General features: G+C 38.7%; 1 protein-coding gene across 1 annotated transcript; it reads right to left on the bottom strand.

Moving 5' to 3' along the window:
• Window positions 1-1,092: 1,092 nt before the first annotated feature.
• Window positions 1,093-14,602, bottom strand: rflna (refilin A). The gene is made up of 4 exons (XM_055167311.2): window positions 14,368-14,602; window positions 13,746-14,076; window positions 7,171-7,280; window positions 1,093-5,381 (listed from the first exon to the last, which is right to left on the bottom strand). Exons 2-4 carry the CDS (start codon window positions 13,959-13,961, stop codon window positions 5,039-5,041), a joined length of 669 nt encoding a protein of 222 aa, XP_055023286.2. The 5' UTR covers window positions 13,962-14,076; window positions 14,368-14,602; the 3' UTR covers window positions 1,093-5,038.
• Window positions 14,603-16,567: the final 1,965 nt, after the last annotated feature.

The following is a 16,567-nucleotide window of genomic DNA, read 5'->3' as shown; positions in this document are numbered from 1 at the left end:
ATACAAATCTATATTATCAGGGGTGTATAAAGACCTTTTATAATGAACACTTTTCTTTTTATTACCAAAGAATGAGACATTTTAAACTACATACCGAGGGTCCCCTTACATGGAAGTCACCATTTTGTGCCGCCATGTTTCTGCAGAAGCCCTAAACGGACAAACTTTTTTTACGAAGCTGTCTCTGAAGATGACATATTTGTCTGGTGGCGGCTACCGTAGCTTCTCTATGCTTTTAAAAGCGAGAGGTGAGCAGTTAACTGTGCCATTGGTTGCAATTCGCAAACTCACCACTAGATGCCACTAAAATTTACACACTGCACCTTTAAATGTTTTTGTAGCCTAAATCTGCTTTGAATGTATGACAGCTTAGAAGAAGCAAAACTTTAAAGACTCATCTTCTCTAAGTGTTTTATTTCAGATACTTTCTTGAAAATTGCCAGCTGGAGAGATGCTATACTTAACTCTTTCACCGCCAGCATTTTTTAAAAAAAGTTGCCAGCCAGCGACAGCGTTTTTCATGATTTTCACCAAAGTTTAATGCCTTCCAGAAAATGTTCTTCTTCAAATATATAAACATACAATATACCAAATGAAAGAACAGACCCTCTGCTTTCAAACAAAATAAACATTTCATCCTACCTTGAGTAGTTCTTTTGTAATCAGCTTTTGAATATGTGTAGGTTTCTGCAAAAACACCACATTTTGAGCAAAAAGCTGAGATAATTCCATTTTTGTGACGGACTTCTCATAGAGATCCCATTCAGAGCGATCTTTAAAACAGACACGGACATGCAGCAGCTTGCCATAGGGCAATACTTCTGGGTTTAAAAAGTTGCGGAAGGGAGCCACCTAGTGGATAATAGCGGTATTGCGGAAAGACGGAAATACTCGTCATTGGCGGGGAAGCGTTTTCTCTTGATTGACGAGATATCTCGTCAATGGCGGGGAAAGAGTTAATAGTACAATTGTAGGATAGTTATTTATCATAGGATGAAAAATATTCTGGAAAATTGCTGTATATGTACTGGAACAATATACAGTAAAACGGTGATAGCTCATGTTTATTTACCAAAAGCATATAGAGAGCCATTTTAGGGTTTGGGACTTTTATTTTATTAGTTTGGATATACATATTTTTCTTAAATTATTTTCTCATCCGTTGTTCAAAAGAAGAGCATTAAATTGGGAATTATACAAAAATATAGAGAATTACTAGTGCTGTATGCCACATATACAACCAGAAAGTATTTTACATAAACACAAATCATCATGTTAAAGAAAAAAAATCAGTTTGCAGAGAGCATTTTACACCAAACAAATATAATCACAAAATAAATTCAAAACGTAAAAAACAAGCTCTCTCCTCCATATTAATAACATTGCAAGGCTTTCAACACATTGCTAAAATTCCTCTATTCACTTATCAATTGGCCATCATTCACAAGTAATCCATCTTAACACAGAAAGTATTTTATCTGATGTCTTGTGATTTTTCATGAAACCAGACATTGCTCAACCAAACCAAACCACATATCATTTATTCACATCTTCCATGAAATCTACTTTATGTGCAAGGTGCACTCTTTTCCTTATGGATTCAAATACACTGTGTTCGTTTCATTTTCCTGCCATGTATTCCCTCTCATGTACCAATACATACTGTCAGTTTTTCTTAACCTACGCTGTAATTTCCAGTCACCAGAGAATTCCCCAGCATATAAGATTACAAATATTTAAAAAGCTAAAACAAGAAAGAATTTTCAATGAGGTAAGAGATCAAAATGTACACTTTCAGCTTTTAAAGAATTCAAAATGTATATTCCATAAGACAGAAATAAAGTACAAACACCTCCACAACTGCTTAATCAAAACATTCCTCAAAATAAACCTCATCAGCTTCCCAAAAAAGAAGAAAAAGTTCAACCAAAGCAAACCATCTCAGAACAGAATGTGTCCCTTCCCTGCTATAAAAAAGCATTTGTGTATAACACATTAAAGAGTAAATGGATTTGCTGGAGGTCACAAGAGAGTTCACTTTGGTAATCAAGATATTGTAAGAGACTAACTGGCTCCAAAAATGAGAAAAATCATTACTTGCGAAACCAAAGGTTATCCAACCATACAATCTGAAAGTAGTTCAGATGACTGGACACCATCTTTACATGATAGGCAAATAAACTTTGTTTCCTCCAGATGAACCTTTATGGCAGCTTGACAAAATCTCTCAAAAAAAACAAAACAGCAAATGGCATTCCAAACATTTCCCCAAAATGTGCCGAATTAAAACATGCGCCGTATGTTATTATTTCCTGTATGCCATCTTGCATTTCATGAAACTGTTATATTTTGGCCATTGAATTATAGTCGTGACAGAGTCTTGGGTGAGTTCTCAAACTCTTGTGCAAGAGAATAATTCCACATGTTCTGAGGTACAACCAGAAAGGGTGGAAATATTTAAGGTTGCGTTTCCCTTTCTCCTAATTTGAAAGAACTTTTGGTCCAACCTTTCAAGTGCTCCTATTTGCTATACCAAGACTATTAATAAAAAATATGATTAAAAACACAGTGTAAGTGCAACTCATACAGTTTGTATTTTTTTTAGCAAGTTCTCAGACATTTTAGGGTTAAATCCTAATTTGGGTTTGATTTCAGAATGAGAAAAGGTACAAGAAGGTAGAAAAGTTGTCACTAGGGCGGTACCATTTCAAAAACACTTTTGTACCTAAAAGGTGCATATTGGTACCTCAAAGGTTTTGGTACATTATGGCACTTTTCCATTAAAAAAAATGTTATGCAGGATGTTTTTGTTGCACATTCTCTGTATGTATCAGCCGTTTCTTAGAATTACTCAAAATAGAAGACAAAAACAGAGACTGTCTGTTCTGCAAATGTCTAAAGTGTGATATGTGCAAGAAATGTGTGATTTGTGCAAGCATAGGTGCATGAAAAAGCGTATATAAATGAGCAGCTGGGGAGAGAAGGGTTCAGAGAGAGTTGAGAGTTGTTTCGATACAGCGTTCTCTAGGGATGTCACAATTATGAAATTTGGCTGACGGTTAATTGTCTAATAAATTGTGACGATTAATTGCCTGTTTTAGGGCTTTGACCTTTAATTCTCATAGATTTTTGTTTGTTCATGAATATTTAAGTTAAATCTTTTGCAAGGTTTCCCTGAAAGTAAATATTCATACATATAACACATATTTCAAATTAATTATTTAATGCACATATCTTTCAAAAACTAAAAAAAATTGGAATTGGTGTTTTGGAAATGTGTGTATTACCTGGCAATTCATACTGATTATAAAAGTTTTGCAGCATTTCTTTAAATGCTGTTTGTCCACTGTATTAAATGGCTTTGCAATGTATCGCGTTACATCATTAGTCAAAGAGCGCCATTAGATGCTGTCTTGTTTATACAGGCGCTGCAGCTCCCCCTTGTGTTTTTTAGAGAGATATGCAATCATTGCGGTGATCTGATGAGGTCAAACAATTGCGATGAGACGATTATTTAATCATTGTGACAGCCCTAACCTTCTCTCTGTAGCTGCCAGTTTTGCTTCTGCAGATAGAACTGCTCAATAAACATTATTTTGTTACATATTTTGACTGGCTTCTGTGCAATCATTAAGACTCACCAAGGGTATTAGTAGTTGTATGGAGAATCCCATAACAAGTACCCAATACTTTTTTTAGTATCACCCTGGTTGGAGTTCCAAGCGAGCTGAGCTGATACTTAAACGTGACGTGAAAACACTGTAGATCACTGATTGGTCTGAGAGAATCGTGACGAGTGCAATGCTAAACGCAAGATTAGCTTTACCTTCATGCTAGCTTGCACTGTCTCGAGCAAACCTGTTGTCATCTGTGCTTTGTTTTAAGTTCCCAAACTCCCTTTTAGCTGTGAAAAACATTCACAGGTTGAGTATCAGGAACACCATACCCTTGTTTTCCAAACTTGCGGTTTGTGGCGGCACATTCGCGACCCGAAAATGCACGACATTTTGCAACCTAAATGAGGCTCAGCGGAGCACGTCGACTGACAGCACGCATGTTTGTACAAAAACTGTCATGTGAGAAAGAGGTAGTGATGTTCGCGATGTGCAAACATTTATTTGTGGTGGTCAATTTTGATTTTGTGGCGGACTGACAAATTAATGTATGGGAACGTATAGCATGCCAACGGCGCTCTCACTTGTATGATGTCACAGCAGTAGGCAGCGCAAATATAACGACATGCCTATAATCCCTCCCACTCCAAAGTCTTACTAAACTCGATGGAAAAGCTAACCAAGTTAAAGTGAAGTAAGCTGACACGACCTGACCCGTGGGGTACTATGCAATGGAAAAGTGCATTCGTGGTAGAGACTGGTACCTCAAAGGTACATATATGTACCAAAATAGGTACCGTCCCAGTGACAACTTTTGTACCTTCTTTTCTGAGAGTGTAGGATTCACTTACAGTGTGTTTGTCTTTATACTTACATTAAATGATCTTCTTGGTATCATAAATGTCTTTACTGCCTATAATTGTCGAAATCAAACGAATCATTCGTTTGAATTAGAAATACTAAAAAAAGGTACAATAATGTTGCAAATGAAACCAAGCAAATTGTCAGTACCTCACACATACAAACATGATTTTAATTTAAAAACGCAAAACATGAGGGATGTGTAGAAGTTTGTAAATGTGCAGGCCCGCGAATAAGAAAGAAATTTCACCCTTACGCTCGTCACTCCTATTGACAGGTATGACTGGATATAAAAAATAACCTCACATGAACATAAATACACCACACGTAACACACAAATATACTCTAAAGACTGCACACATACAGCTTCAGCTCAAGTACCAACCTAACCTGCAGCGAATGAACAAAGTGTCCCTCACTGACTTTCATCTTTTTCCTTTGAAGTCTCTAGCCATCCGTTTTTTTAGGGTTTTGGTAACAGAAGTCCAAGCACTTTCATTGTAGCTCTCTAACCAATGGGAGTTTTTGAGTTTTGGGAACAATAACACGCCTCTCGGGAAGTCTCAGAGGTCTTCTGTGTAAATGATACAAGGACTGGCATCCTCTGTGGATTCCAATCTGACCGTGGACATGAACCGTCGCTGCCCAGCTCCGTTTCTGTTGCCGTTGTAGTTAAGCGTGGTGCGGTACGTACTCCTAGTGTGCTTGGGGAACACAAAGGTTGTGCTTTGGTAGTGTAGCGGCCTGAGTCGTGGCTCAAAGTGAACCTCTGACTTGTAGCTGCGCCATGTGCAGTTCTGTACCGCCACCACTGACTCGCTGAACGACGTGACTGTTGGGACTTGGGCGCAGTACACCTGGTCACGAAAGCGTCTGTCCGAATCATACCTCACTGCAGAGTTAAACCTGGGGACGGTAAAATTTGAGATTTATCAGTCAAAAATTCCCTACTAAGATGAATCTGAATGTTGGGAGTAAGATGTACAATAAACTAAGGCTCATTAAATCTATAAAAACATTAGTATAGAACATTATCTGCTTTAGTGTTGGGAGAATATAGACATTTTTAGATATACAAGCCATATAAAACTACCATAACTGTATGAAAAAGAGGAGTCCTGCATTAGTCTGGTATTACGTGAAATATCCCAAATCTATAAAGAAACTCCTGTGTCAGGATATTAGGGGTGTCACGATTCTCCAAATCCTCGATTCGATTACATTTTCGATTCTGATGTCACGATTCAATTCGATTCTCGATATTTAAATGAATTTTTTAAGACAAAAAATTATATGCCTTTATTATTTTTATTATTATTATTATAGTTTCACATTAACATGCACATTGCGTGCTTTTCCTCGCATGGGGGTTTGTGGGCTTTACTTTACGCGAGAGAGCTTGTAGAGAGAGAATTCCTTCTTGCACGCAGATAGACGTGCGTCTTGGACTCCTATTATCTGAAATAAAACCGATGCGTCAACTTATGCAGCTGCGCTTCTCTCTGTCTCACGTGCACGCGCTCTCGCATCTGTCCAAAGTCTAAACATAAACTAAAGTAATAATCCTTACGTTTTTGTTCAGTTTTATGCGTTTCATGCAAGCTGAGGCTAACTATACCTTTTGTTTAAAATATAACCCGCTGCATCTTGGCGGCTCTCTCGTGCACGTGCAGAGACCTGCGCTCTGTCCGACTACGAAGGCAGATCACTAGGTAGTAATCCTGTTTATGATATGCATTTCAAGGAGTTGTAGCAATACATCTCTCGTGTTTAAAATAAAAATTGCGTTCCGCTGGATGGATGTTTTTAAAGGGACTTCTGAGACTTTATTTTCCCCGCGTGGCAAGCCGACCAGACGTGACATGGGGGCATGGCAGCATCGACAATCCCATTTTTTAATTCGAAGTTCGAGGTTGTGACTTAATTTCGATCGATTTCGATTTAAAATTGAAATCGTGACACCCTTACAGGATATCAAAGAAGCTTGAAACATGATACTATTTTAAAAACCTTTAAATGGCACATATTATGCACATTTATACAAGATGTAATCTAAATGTTTGCCTAGAATGTGTCTGTGAAGTTTCAGCTTAAAATACTCCACAGATCATTTGTTATAGCATGTCCAAAATGCCCTTTTTGTTTTTTATGTGTGCCCCTTTAAATGCAAATTAGCTACCAAGCACATTCAGTTAAAAATAGATCTGATTCCTGTGAATACAGTCTGAGACAAAAATATCTTTAGCTGCATTAGCGCTACAAACAAACACATTTAGAAAAGCTTTTGGGTAAGATTAACCAGTTAGGTCAGTGGCCGTGGGCGGGGCTTTGTTTTTGTGACATCACATTAACAAAAGAATCAAAACAGCATGTCTAATGAGAATGCTCTGGTTTAATGGGGATTCAAAAAGTTGGATTTTTTTCATTGTAGGATTTTGCATAATATGTGACCTTTAATGTAACTAGGAGAGCTTGTCCTCTTTTAAAAAGCAAAGGTGGTCATCAAATATTAGTTTCATGTTTGTTGCACTTTGTATATTACTTGTAAGTGTTAGTGTAAAAACTACTTTTGCCATTATTTTTTAATAACATCCACACATTATTGCGTGTGCCAAAAACGTTTGGATAGTGCAGGATACGCCTGCTGCCGTATGGCGTAAATTGGTAGTTAATGGTGATATATAACCTTACTTACTTGATTTCTTTTTCTGGTTTGGGGTTGACCTCAATGCTCTCTCCATAGACCACAGGGTACATGCGCGATTTAGCATCTGGACCTTGAGAGTTCAGGAGCAAGTATGGTAGCTACATGGGAAAGACAAAAATCACTTGCTGTTTAGCTTACTTTCAGTACAACCATGAAATAAAACTAGAAGAATGTAGCAAGGAGATAAATACTGCGCTCATGAAATGCATGATCAATAATCACATTTTGCATTGATTTCATGCATGACGAAAAATGAGAACTGGCCACACATTACTTGCAGTATGAATATTTGGCCTAAAAAAAATCAGATTTATCCCATGTGAACAAAGATTAGTCTACTTTTTTAAGAAGTTAGATTTAAGCAGTTTTACAAGGCTTTGTATAAAGTTTGTGTGGCTAACTTTCTTTATAATCATAAATGTATTCTTTTTATATGTTTGGTGCAACAAAACTGCAATATATGACTGTATTGTAGCGCTATCATCTGTCTTTAGAATAAAAGCGTTTTGAAGTTAACTGTAAATGTAAATCTAGTTCTAGACAGCGTGCAGAAGCAGTACAGTTTGTTTGCATGTGTTTGTCCTGGTGCAGATATATTTGGTGATCAGACAAACGGCAACAGTGTTTGTGTCTCCACCTGCTAAAGCCATCAGCGCGCACAACACGTGCACACTCAGCACCTTCTTCAGCCTCCAGCACATGCATGCTCTTCTTTATCTCTAACACATTCAAACAAATTCCTCAGCAGCGTATCTTCAGCCGAACAGACGTGACGGTGGTACAAGGGCTCGCACAAAATTTGTTAACTCGCAAATCCAGTTAATCGAGAAAACGTGCAGACATGTCTACACTGGCGACTCTTTCATATTCTAATAGATTACAAGTGCATTTTTTTGTTTAATGTTTTCAGATTTTAGTTCTGAGTAAACCCATTTCATGAAGAAAGGAAAAATGTATCATTATAAAGGATTACTCCACTTTAAAAAATAAAAACAATAATTTACTCAGCCTCATGTCATCCAAAAAAATTTGTCTTCCTTTGTTCAGTCAAGAAGATATTTTTTTGTTTTTTTGAATTTTCTCAATTTAATAGACTTTATTGGACCTCAACAGTTTACAGTTTCAATGCAGTTTAAAATTGCAGTTTCCACACAGGTTCAAAGGGCTCCAAACGACCCCAAACCAGGCACAACAAGGTTCTTATCTAGCGAAACAATAGAAAAATAAAAAAATGTACTTTTAAAACACAACTTGTCTTGCACCTAGCCGTGTGACGCATCAGCACAACCACGCATTGCGTAATCACATCAAAAGGTCACCCATGATGCGAAAACTATGCAAAACTACTACCGCATTTGTGTCGTGTGACCTTATGGACGTGCTTACGCAAATATGTAAGGTCGCGCTGGTGCATCACACGGCTAGTGCAAGACAAGAAGTTGGGGTTTAAAAGTGCATTTTTTGTATTTTTCTTTTAAAAAATGACTATCCTTTGCTAGATAAGACCCTTATGCCTCATTAGGGATAGGTAAGAGCAGGGGTGGGGAACCCTGGTCCTGGAGGGCCACTGTCCTGCAGAGTTTAGTTCCAATTAAACACACCTGAAAAATCTAATTCAAGTCTTCAGGATTACTTGGAAATAAAATTTAGGTGTGTTTGGTTAGGGTTGGAACTAAACTTTGCAGGACAGTGGCCCTCCAGGACCCAGGATTCCCCACACCTGATTTAGAGCCCTTTGAAGCTGCGTTAAAAAACTGCAATTTTAGACTGCTTTTAAACTGTTGGGGTCCAATAAAGTCTGTTAAAATGAGGAAAATCCTGGAATGTGATAAATTTGGTCACTATAATCATGATATGAAATATCCTTACTGTCCCATCCCTAGTACACACACAGTTCAGTAATTTACGGTGCTCACAATCGCATTCTACAACCGAATTAACTCCCGCAAAATGCAGGTGGTGACAACCGAATTTACAAAAACTCTACACAGTGTGTACATAACCGAACTGAACAACTAGTAGTTAATCAAGTGTTTAAGCATGCATCATAAACAGGACAGGTCTCTCTTCTGAAAAAATAAATGCTTAGAAGAGGAAAAAGTCTTCTGTATGCGCGGTTCAGAAAATGACAGAAGCATAAGCGTTTGCTAGTGTTGCCAGATCTTGCACTAAAAAACAAGAAAAATTCAATAATAAACCGAAATAAATCTAAATGCTTTACCTCAAAGATAAAAAGATTTGGGACCGGCACCCTCACACTTCATTAACACCAAAAACTTGATCGCTTCATGAGCCAAAAGCCATAAACGGTTAAGTGCCAAACGGTATTTACGTACAAAAAAAACCGAGGACCTGGCAACACTGCAAGACCGCGCGCTCCGCGCTGTGAAGCAGCCTCACAAAAGCGTAAAATACACAACGCCAAGACGGAGGTTTATTGCAAAACACAATGCAATGCTGTTATTATTTTGGTCAAAGCTGTGAGTGATAAGCATGCGAGACGGCAGAACGTTGCTATGGTTATCTCTGTGTCAATCATCACATTTTCGGGAGTGAGTCTTGTTCCGTACAGACATGAAATGAACATTTAGGGTATTCACTCCCGCATTTTAATGCGGTTGTCACTCCTGAAAGTTTGCAGTGTGTACGAGACCTTTGTTAAAACTTGTTATATTTCCAAATTAAACTAAGACCTAGTCCAGGCTTAAGCTAATCCCTGTCCGGAAAACCACCCCTTAATGTTTCCTGAGCCTTTTTTACCATTTCTTTTAACCAACAGTTGACACAGGCAAATCCCCTCAAGCGACTAAAAACTTGTCCTTTAGCTCAATTTGTAAAAAAAAGGGTTGCAGGTTTGATTTTCAGAAAACGCCACAATGATTTTTCAGCAAAGTCCTCTATGTGCACGAAAAAAAACTGAATGAATAATAGCGCACGTGTGTCAAGGTGCAAGTTATTTTACTCGGTTAAAGGAGGCTTACCAAATATATTAGGATATTGACCGAATTTATGAGCCTTTTACCTTTATTCAGGACAGTTGAAGAGAGACTTATTTACAAGTGGATATTTTGCACTTAGAGGGTTTTGCAGCGAAAGACAGTCAGATTTGTTAAATACCACTGAAAAGACAAGTGACAAATAAGGCATTTCAATTACTGACCTTTTTATTGCAATGAAACTAAAAAATACTGAAACTAAACATAAGAGCCTGATAAAATTGCTAATTTATAAGAAAACATGTCAGACACACTTAAAGCGTAACTAAACCCTAAACCAACTTTTTTTTAGTTAATGATCTGTAAGAATGATGCTTTATTAGTGCTGTTCATTGATTTTAGTAAGTTTTTTGACATTTGGATATATAAGTGTTTCAATACTACAATATATGGTGTAAAAACGTCTGAATGCTGCCCTCTTCAGGTTGAACGGTGGCTACTGCAGTTGAGTTTTCCTATTGGATGTTGGGTCCAAAAAAGGACTCCTGACGTAAGCAGGTTCAAGATCACCACGCCCTTGTTACGATCTCACCACACACTTAGTTCATCCCCTCTATCTCCGTTGGGATCTGCCCACTTTTCTTGCATTTTTCAAATATTGCCAGTGGGTGGAGTCAGGCTCTGACCAGGGGTTTAGTTACGCTTTAAGAGGGTTTTGTGTCTAAGCTCTTCAAATAAAAAACCGAGCTGTGTTTGCATAGTTATTTATTAACCTTTAACATCCGCTTTACTTTAAAGTGTGTTTGTGCTACCTTGAAACTTTACTCTATATTATGTTATATAACTGAAACAAATTTACATTCATGCACTTGAGAGAGTCTATTATCCAAAAGCGTTTGGGTGCATATTTTTAACAGTCTATGTTTTTCACGGGAACATTAAGTAAATTAATACTTTTAGGGGCCACTGTAAATTGCATACAAAGCATTTTTAAACTAGATGCATGTGTGTTAAAACAGGCGAGTGTGTATTATATATTTAATTACAGAGCATTCCCAGAGCTACAGTGAATGTATAGCTAAAGGCAGCAGGAAGACCCTTTAATTTAAAAGCTGACAGAGGGTGGTTGGTTTTGGGAAAGAAATCATCTAGTAATGCATAACAAGCAGCACACATATAATACAAACCATTTTCTAACATACAAGAAGTTTTTAGCAAATTCTGCTCTGTACCCCTAAGCATGTGTCTGTGTGTGTCCGTGCCCAATACAGGTATGTGTGCAAAAGAGGGAGTACAATGGAACGGGAGTCTCTTTCCTCCATTCCCAGTGTTAAGTCCGGGACGGATACCGTGTACTGTGCCGTTACACGATGTGCCACCACACAAACCCAACAGACAGAGTCACATGAGGGTCAGTCATCCATGCACACCAACCCACAGCGGGGACATGGCGGTCTTATAGAGCAGGTGGACTAAAAATCTGTTTTTTATCTAGGGTAGGAGTTATTTTTCAGAACGCTTCCATCATTACACATCAATGCGATTTACATATTTGGATTATTTTTCCAACAAATCTATGTACACTGCGGTATTCCCACGGTATGCTGCAAACGTCTTGGCTTTGTCTGGGAATGAGGAATTTTGTGGTGTAGTTGCTGTGGTCGTCATGTTTACATTCACATTTATACATTTGAAAGACTCTAATCCAAATAGACTCACATTGCATATCCAGGTGCATTCGATTCAGCTTGTGTGTCCCCTGGGAATCAAGCCCACAACTTTGGCATTGCCAAACTCTTTCATGTTCATGCACAGAGATTAATGTTGTAGTGTTTGTTTCATTGTTCCAGAAGGTATTTTTCCCTTCATGCTCATTCTGTTTGGGTTGCCAGATCACTCACAAGCTAAACGTATGTTGTGTTTGCTGTCATATAGTTTGTTTTGCTTGTTCAGGTGTATTTTTAGCAGCTAAATTGCAAAAGATCTCGAGCCTTTGCATACTTTTGGTCATCAGTTACTTATGCAACCGACTGCAATAGTTCCTGTCAGGTCTGCTACTCAAAAATAGATGGGAGGATTTTGTTATTACATGGCAAAACAGCTCTCAAAATAGACCTTGGGCCACATAATGACAGGAAAAACGTGGATCTATCGTCTGCAAACATGCATGCTTCATATACTGAAAATACATGCTGGGTTACACGCCACTGCAAAGTTGCAACAAACGGAAAATGCGGCAAACAATGATGCCTTTGTATGCTCGCTTTTCATTTTATTCTTTGGAAGAGCATTTGGTCCTCATATATTTTGCACGTTGCCTGAAGGGTTGACAACATTTGTATACATTTAAGTGATAGGATTTTGGAAATGGCTTTAAGAAGAGAATCCTGAAGAGGGATACTCTTGCCGCTTTCCATTGTTTTAAAGTTATAAAGATACGCTTCACACCACAAACTCTATTTTACCGTGGTACTAGTGAAGGTAAAAAAGTGCTTGTCTGACATTAAGAAGCAGTTTCCAAACAAGTGCGAGCACGTTTGTCGAACAGGCAAATAAGGAGTGCCCAAGTAATCATTTATACGATCCAGAATGCCTTTGGATAGCGGCTCTTTGCGGCGTGCTCGGGCAAAGCATTGTGCCGCACAATAGCGCTAAATTCGAATCACGATCACGCCTCTCACCCTGGAATCGGTTTAATAAAAGACATTGTGTTGTTTTTTTGTGAGGGTTTTTTTAACGCAAATGACTGTCATGTTTCCTGAGAGAGTGCTAGCAGAGGTTTTCTTTCTGTGCTAATCCGAATCTATGGACATTGCCATAAGGTATGCATTAGGGTAAAGTAACCATACTAGTTTAATAAGAATTGTTGGATATTTCAAAAACAGATAGTTGTTAGGTTGGTGCTACCTTACAGAGGCAGAAATAAGACTCTAGGTTATGCCGAGTCTGCTGATCTGTGTATGCAGTATTGTGCTGTAACATGAACATGTGCTGTCAAGTACTGTATGTGTGTGTATCTTTGCATACCTTGTTAGTGTGTACATATGTGTGTGTGTGCTGTAAAGGGTTGCTATGAGGAAGGAGGGACCTAGAGATCAATTTACAGTTACCACATTCAAGTTCACCAAACACAAGGTCAACTTGTTTACATAACCCCCCCCCCTCTCTCTCTCTTTCCCCCCTCCTTGCCATCCTCTGTTCATAAGACGGGCACCTGAATCTCTTATTCCTCCACATTGTCATAGTCCTACCTGTCATTGCAATGCTATTTGTATTGGTTCTTCTCACAGCTGTATTTTATCTAAGGGCTGCAACTAAAGAAAAGAGCATAGAGGAAAAAACGAAAAATACATCACGTTACTATCCCACACTAAGAACTTATTTGTCTCATTGACACTTGCCATTCAACACTTGAGGTTCCTTTGTACATGTAGTTAAACTAGCTGAATATTACACAACATAATTAACCGTGGGTCTGCTTCCTATGTCAGTCCAGCAACAACAGTACCCTAAATCCCAAGAGACACTGATTGACTGGTTCTTAAGAATGTTGTACCAATGCCAACAAAAAAGACGCATGTCATACGTGGGTAAACATCAGCTTAGGCACAAATGCTTCATGCATACCAGTTTGCCCTCACGGCTCTCTCTCCTGCTGTAACCCTGCAGCTCAGTCGGTGTTGAGCAGCTGCCGGAGCGCGACTCCAGGATCCCCGGCGACAGAGAGTAAAAGGGCGGACTGGGACTCGGAGGCAGTCCGGAATCCGGACTATCCAACAGTCCCTCCCGGTTCTTTCCTTTCAAACTCTCATCCATAGCTTGCAAATGTAAATGGCCCACCATTTCTGGAAGAGCGCAAATGTAAAACCAAGCGAACTGACTCCAGGTGCGCGTGCGGTGTAGAAAGTTAAAATCCCATAACAGAAGGGCAAAAGAGACCGAGTGCTCCTACAGATGCCTGGAAAAAGATAAATACAGTTTACATTATAGCCTATATATTACACAGTAAATATTACACTTTTTTTTTTTTAAATAAAACCAGTGCGTAACTTAAAAGCTGACTGATTAGCTTTTGCGCGTAAACTTTGATCTATGGCGCGCGAACGCGCAAATAATACTCAAAATTATTGAATAACAAAACATTTGTACACGTTTATCGTCACTAATTCGTGATACTTATACCTTAATCTAGATGTATTGTACAAGAGGCGGAAAAGTACCGTTTAAATCAACTTTAACCAGTTGTTACCTTTAAATTGCAGCAATTCCAGCCGGTTAAAGCCTCGTAAATGAAGTAATCAGCGCGTGCCACTTAATTCATGATCTCAGTTCAGTAAAATCCACAACAGACGCGATTGATCATACAACAAATCTTGCGTCTCAGTATTTCCCAGTAGTTAAATCTGCGCCGGCTCTTTCGTCTGTCTCGTGCCCTTCTAGAAGCGCAGAAGTGTTTTAGCAGCGCCTGTCTGTGCGCGCGCCACGGTGAACGAGTTGAGCGCGCGCACTGACCGCCCTCAGCCAATCAGGAGAAGCTGATGAGATGGTGTAATTACCGTCTCCCGCCAGCAGGCGGAAAAACAATTAAAAATACTTTGACCTACATATACAAAGCGTATTCCTTACAAATTTGTTTGGTCGGACAATTATAGCTTTGGAGGAAACCGCGGGCACTTGTGTATTTAACATTTGTGTAAATTTTGGAAATGTTTTGATGTTTGTGCTGATAAAATAAAGTGTGAAATGTTAGCTGCTTCTATGCAATTTGAATAAACAATTAGCCTAAATTAGCCAAGTGTGCCATATTCATAATTTGGATGATTTCAGTTTTTTGATGAAGACACAAGTTTCCTGTTCTGCAATGTAATTGGAAAGCCTTTTATTGATTTAGGAAATTTAAGAAAAAACAAAAAAATAAAAAAACAGCAATTACACCTTAATATGACACATATACACAACAACAAATGCCAATCATAAATAGAAGCTTAAATGACATGAGGATACTTAATTTTAAGTGGCTTGTATGCCATGTTGCATCAAGTTTGTGTGTTTGAAGAAGCAGTTTTGACTTGTGTGTAGTTGTATTTCAAGACAGGGTGGAGTTGGGTGGGTGCTTCCACACTTACACAAGTAGTGGGTGGCATCGGTCTTGCCAAGCTCTAAAAACCAACATGCACACACACACACAAAGGTCTGACAGACATGGATCTGGTTAAAGAAAAACAAAGACAGGGAAAAAGATAACAGTGCAGGCAGGAAAGTATTTGGCACTCATTTACAGACTCTCTCTGTTTGTTTCAACCTGAAGCGCCCGTGTTCCTGTGAGCACAGAGTTATTCAGATCTCTCGATTTTAAGACAGAAACACATATGCATATATTCACACACTTAGCCATGATGAAACAGATCCAGCAAACTGATTGAGACTCTGATGGTTCAGCAGTTTTCAGCAGTGGGATGGCAAATTGCCAGAAATCACAGTGCCTGTATTTATTGTATAAATGTGATTTTGCCAAACAGAGGTGCCTTCATAGCACATAAGTGTTGAGTGTTTGAATGCATTTCTCAGAACCCAAAACTTCACAAACTTTAATACCCTCACACACTGAGACATATACACGCCTTAATGTATAAATGTGACTTTGCACAACCACATTGATACATTTTTTATTTTGTAAAAAATGCATACATAGAGCTACAGTTCATATATGGATCTATTACATATTAAGCATTTTTACATCAGTGAATCTTGCAAACTCAGCACTAAACTTATAAATAAACAGCAGCCAACCCTTCCAGTCTCATCTGATTGACTAGACTCCAACTTAGCTGCAAAAGAAGAAAACGTGTCCAGTATAACAGTGTAGTTGTCTGTATTCTGCACACCATATGTACACATCTCACACAAACACCTTACGGTTTGTTTACAAAGAGGATTCTCACCATGACTTTGTTTATGTGGAATGCACAAAGAGTCCATTGGTAAAAAAATCCTGTCTCTGTCCCCCCCCACCAACACATACACCCAGACTCTTGTATTTGTCATATGTTGTACTGACTCACTGTAGTGATTCATATTCCCTGTCTGAATATGTGTTTGTAAATAGTTTTAAGTGATTACCCTTTCAGGCATCGTGTGGTTTTACTCCCTCTCTAAACCAGACAGACACTTGGTTAGTGTGTCGTGTGTACTGTATGTACCAGATACACAGTACACTCATACGCTTGTCCACAAACACCCGTTTGATCTGTCATAAAAAGCAATCACTTTACATCCTTCCCCGGTTTTCACACCTGTTTGCACACATAATATCATCGTGAAACCTGGCAACACAGTTCATGTGCACACACTCACACTCTCACACACACTCATGCACGCTGCCAAACCAGCTGTGAAAAGGAGGCTCCAAGTCCAAGTGTGTGTGTGTATATGTGTATACGCGTTTCACT

The sequence above is a fragment of the Misgurnus anguillicaudatus genome, chromosome 5 (assembly GCF_027580225.2).
Source record: "Misgurnus anguillicaudatus chromosome 5, ASM2758022v2, whole genome shotgun sequence".
Lineage (NCBI taxonomy): Eukaryota > Metazoa > Chordata > Actinopteri > Cypriniformes > Cobitidae > Misgurnus > Misgurnus anguillicaudatus.
Note: the sequence above shows the minus strand (reverse complement) of the source record. Positions and strands in the feature narration are given on the sequence as shown.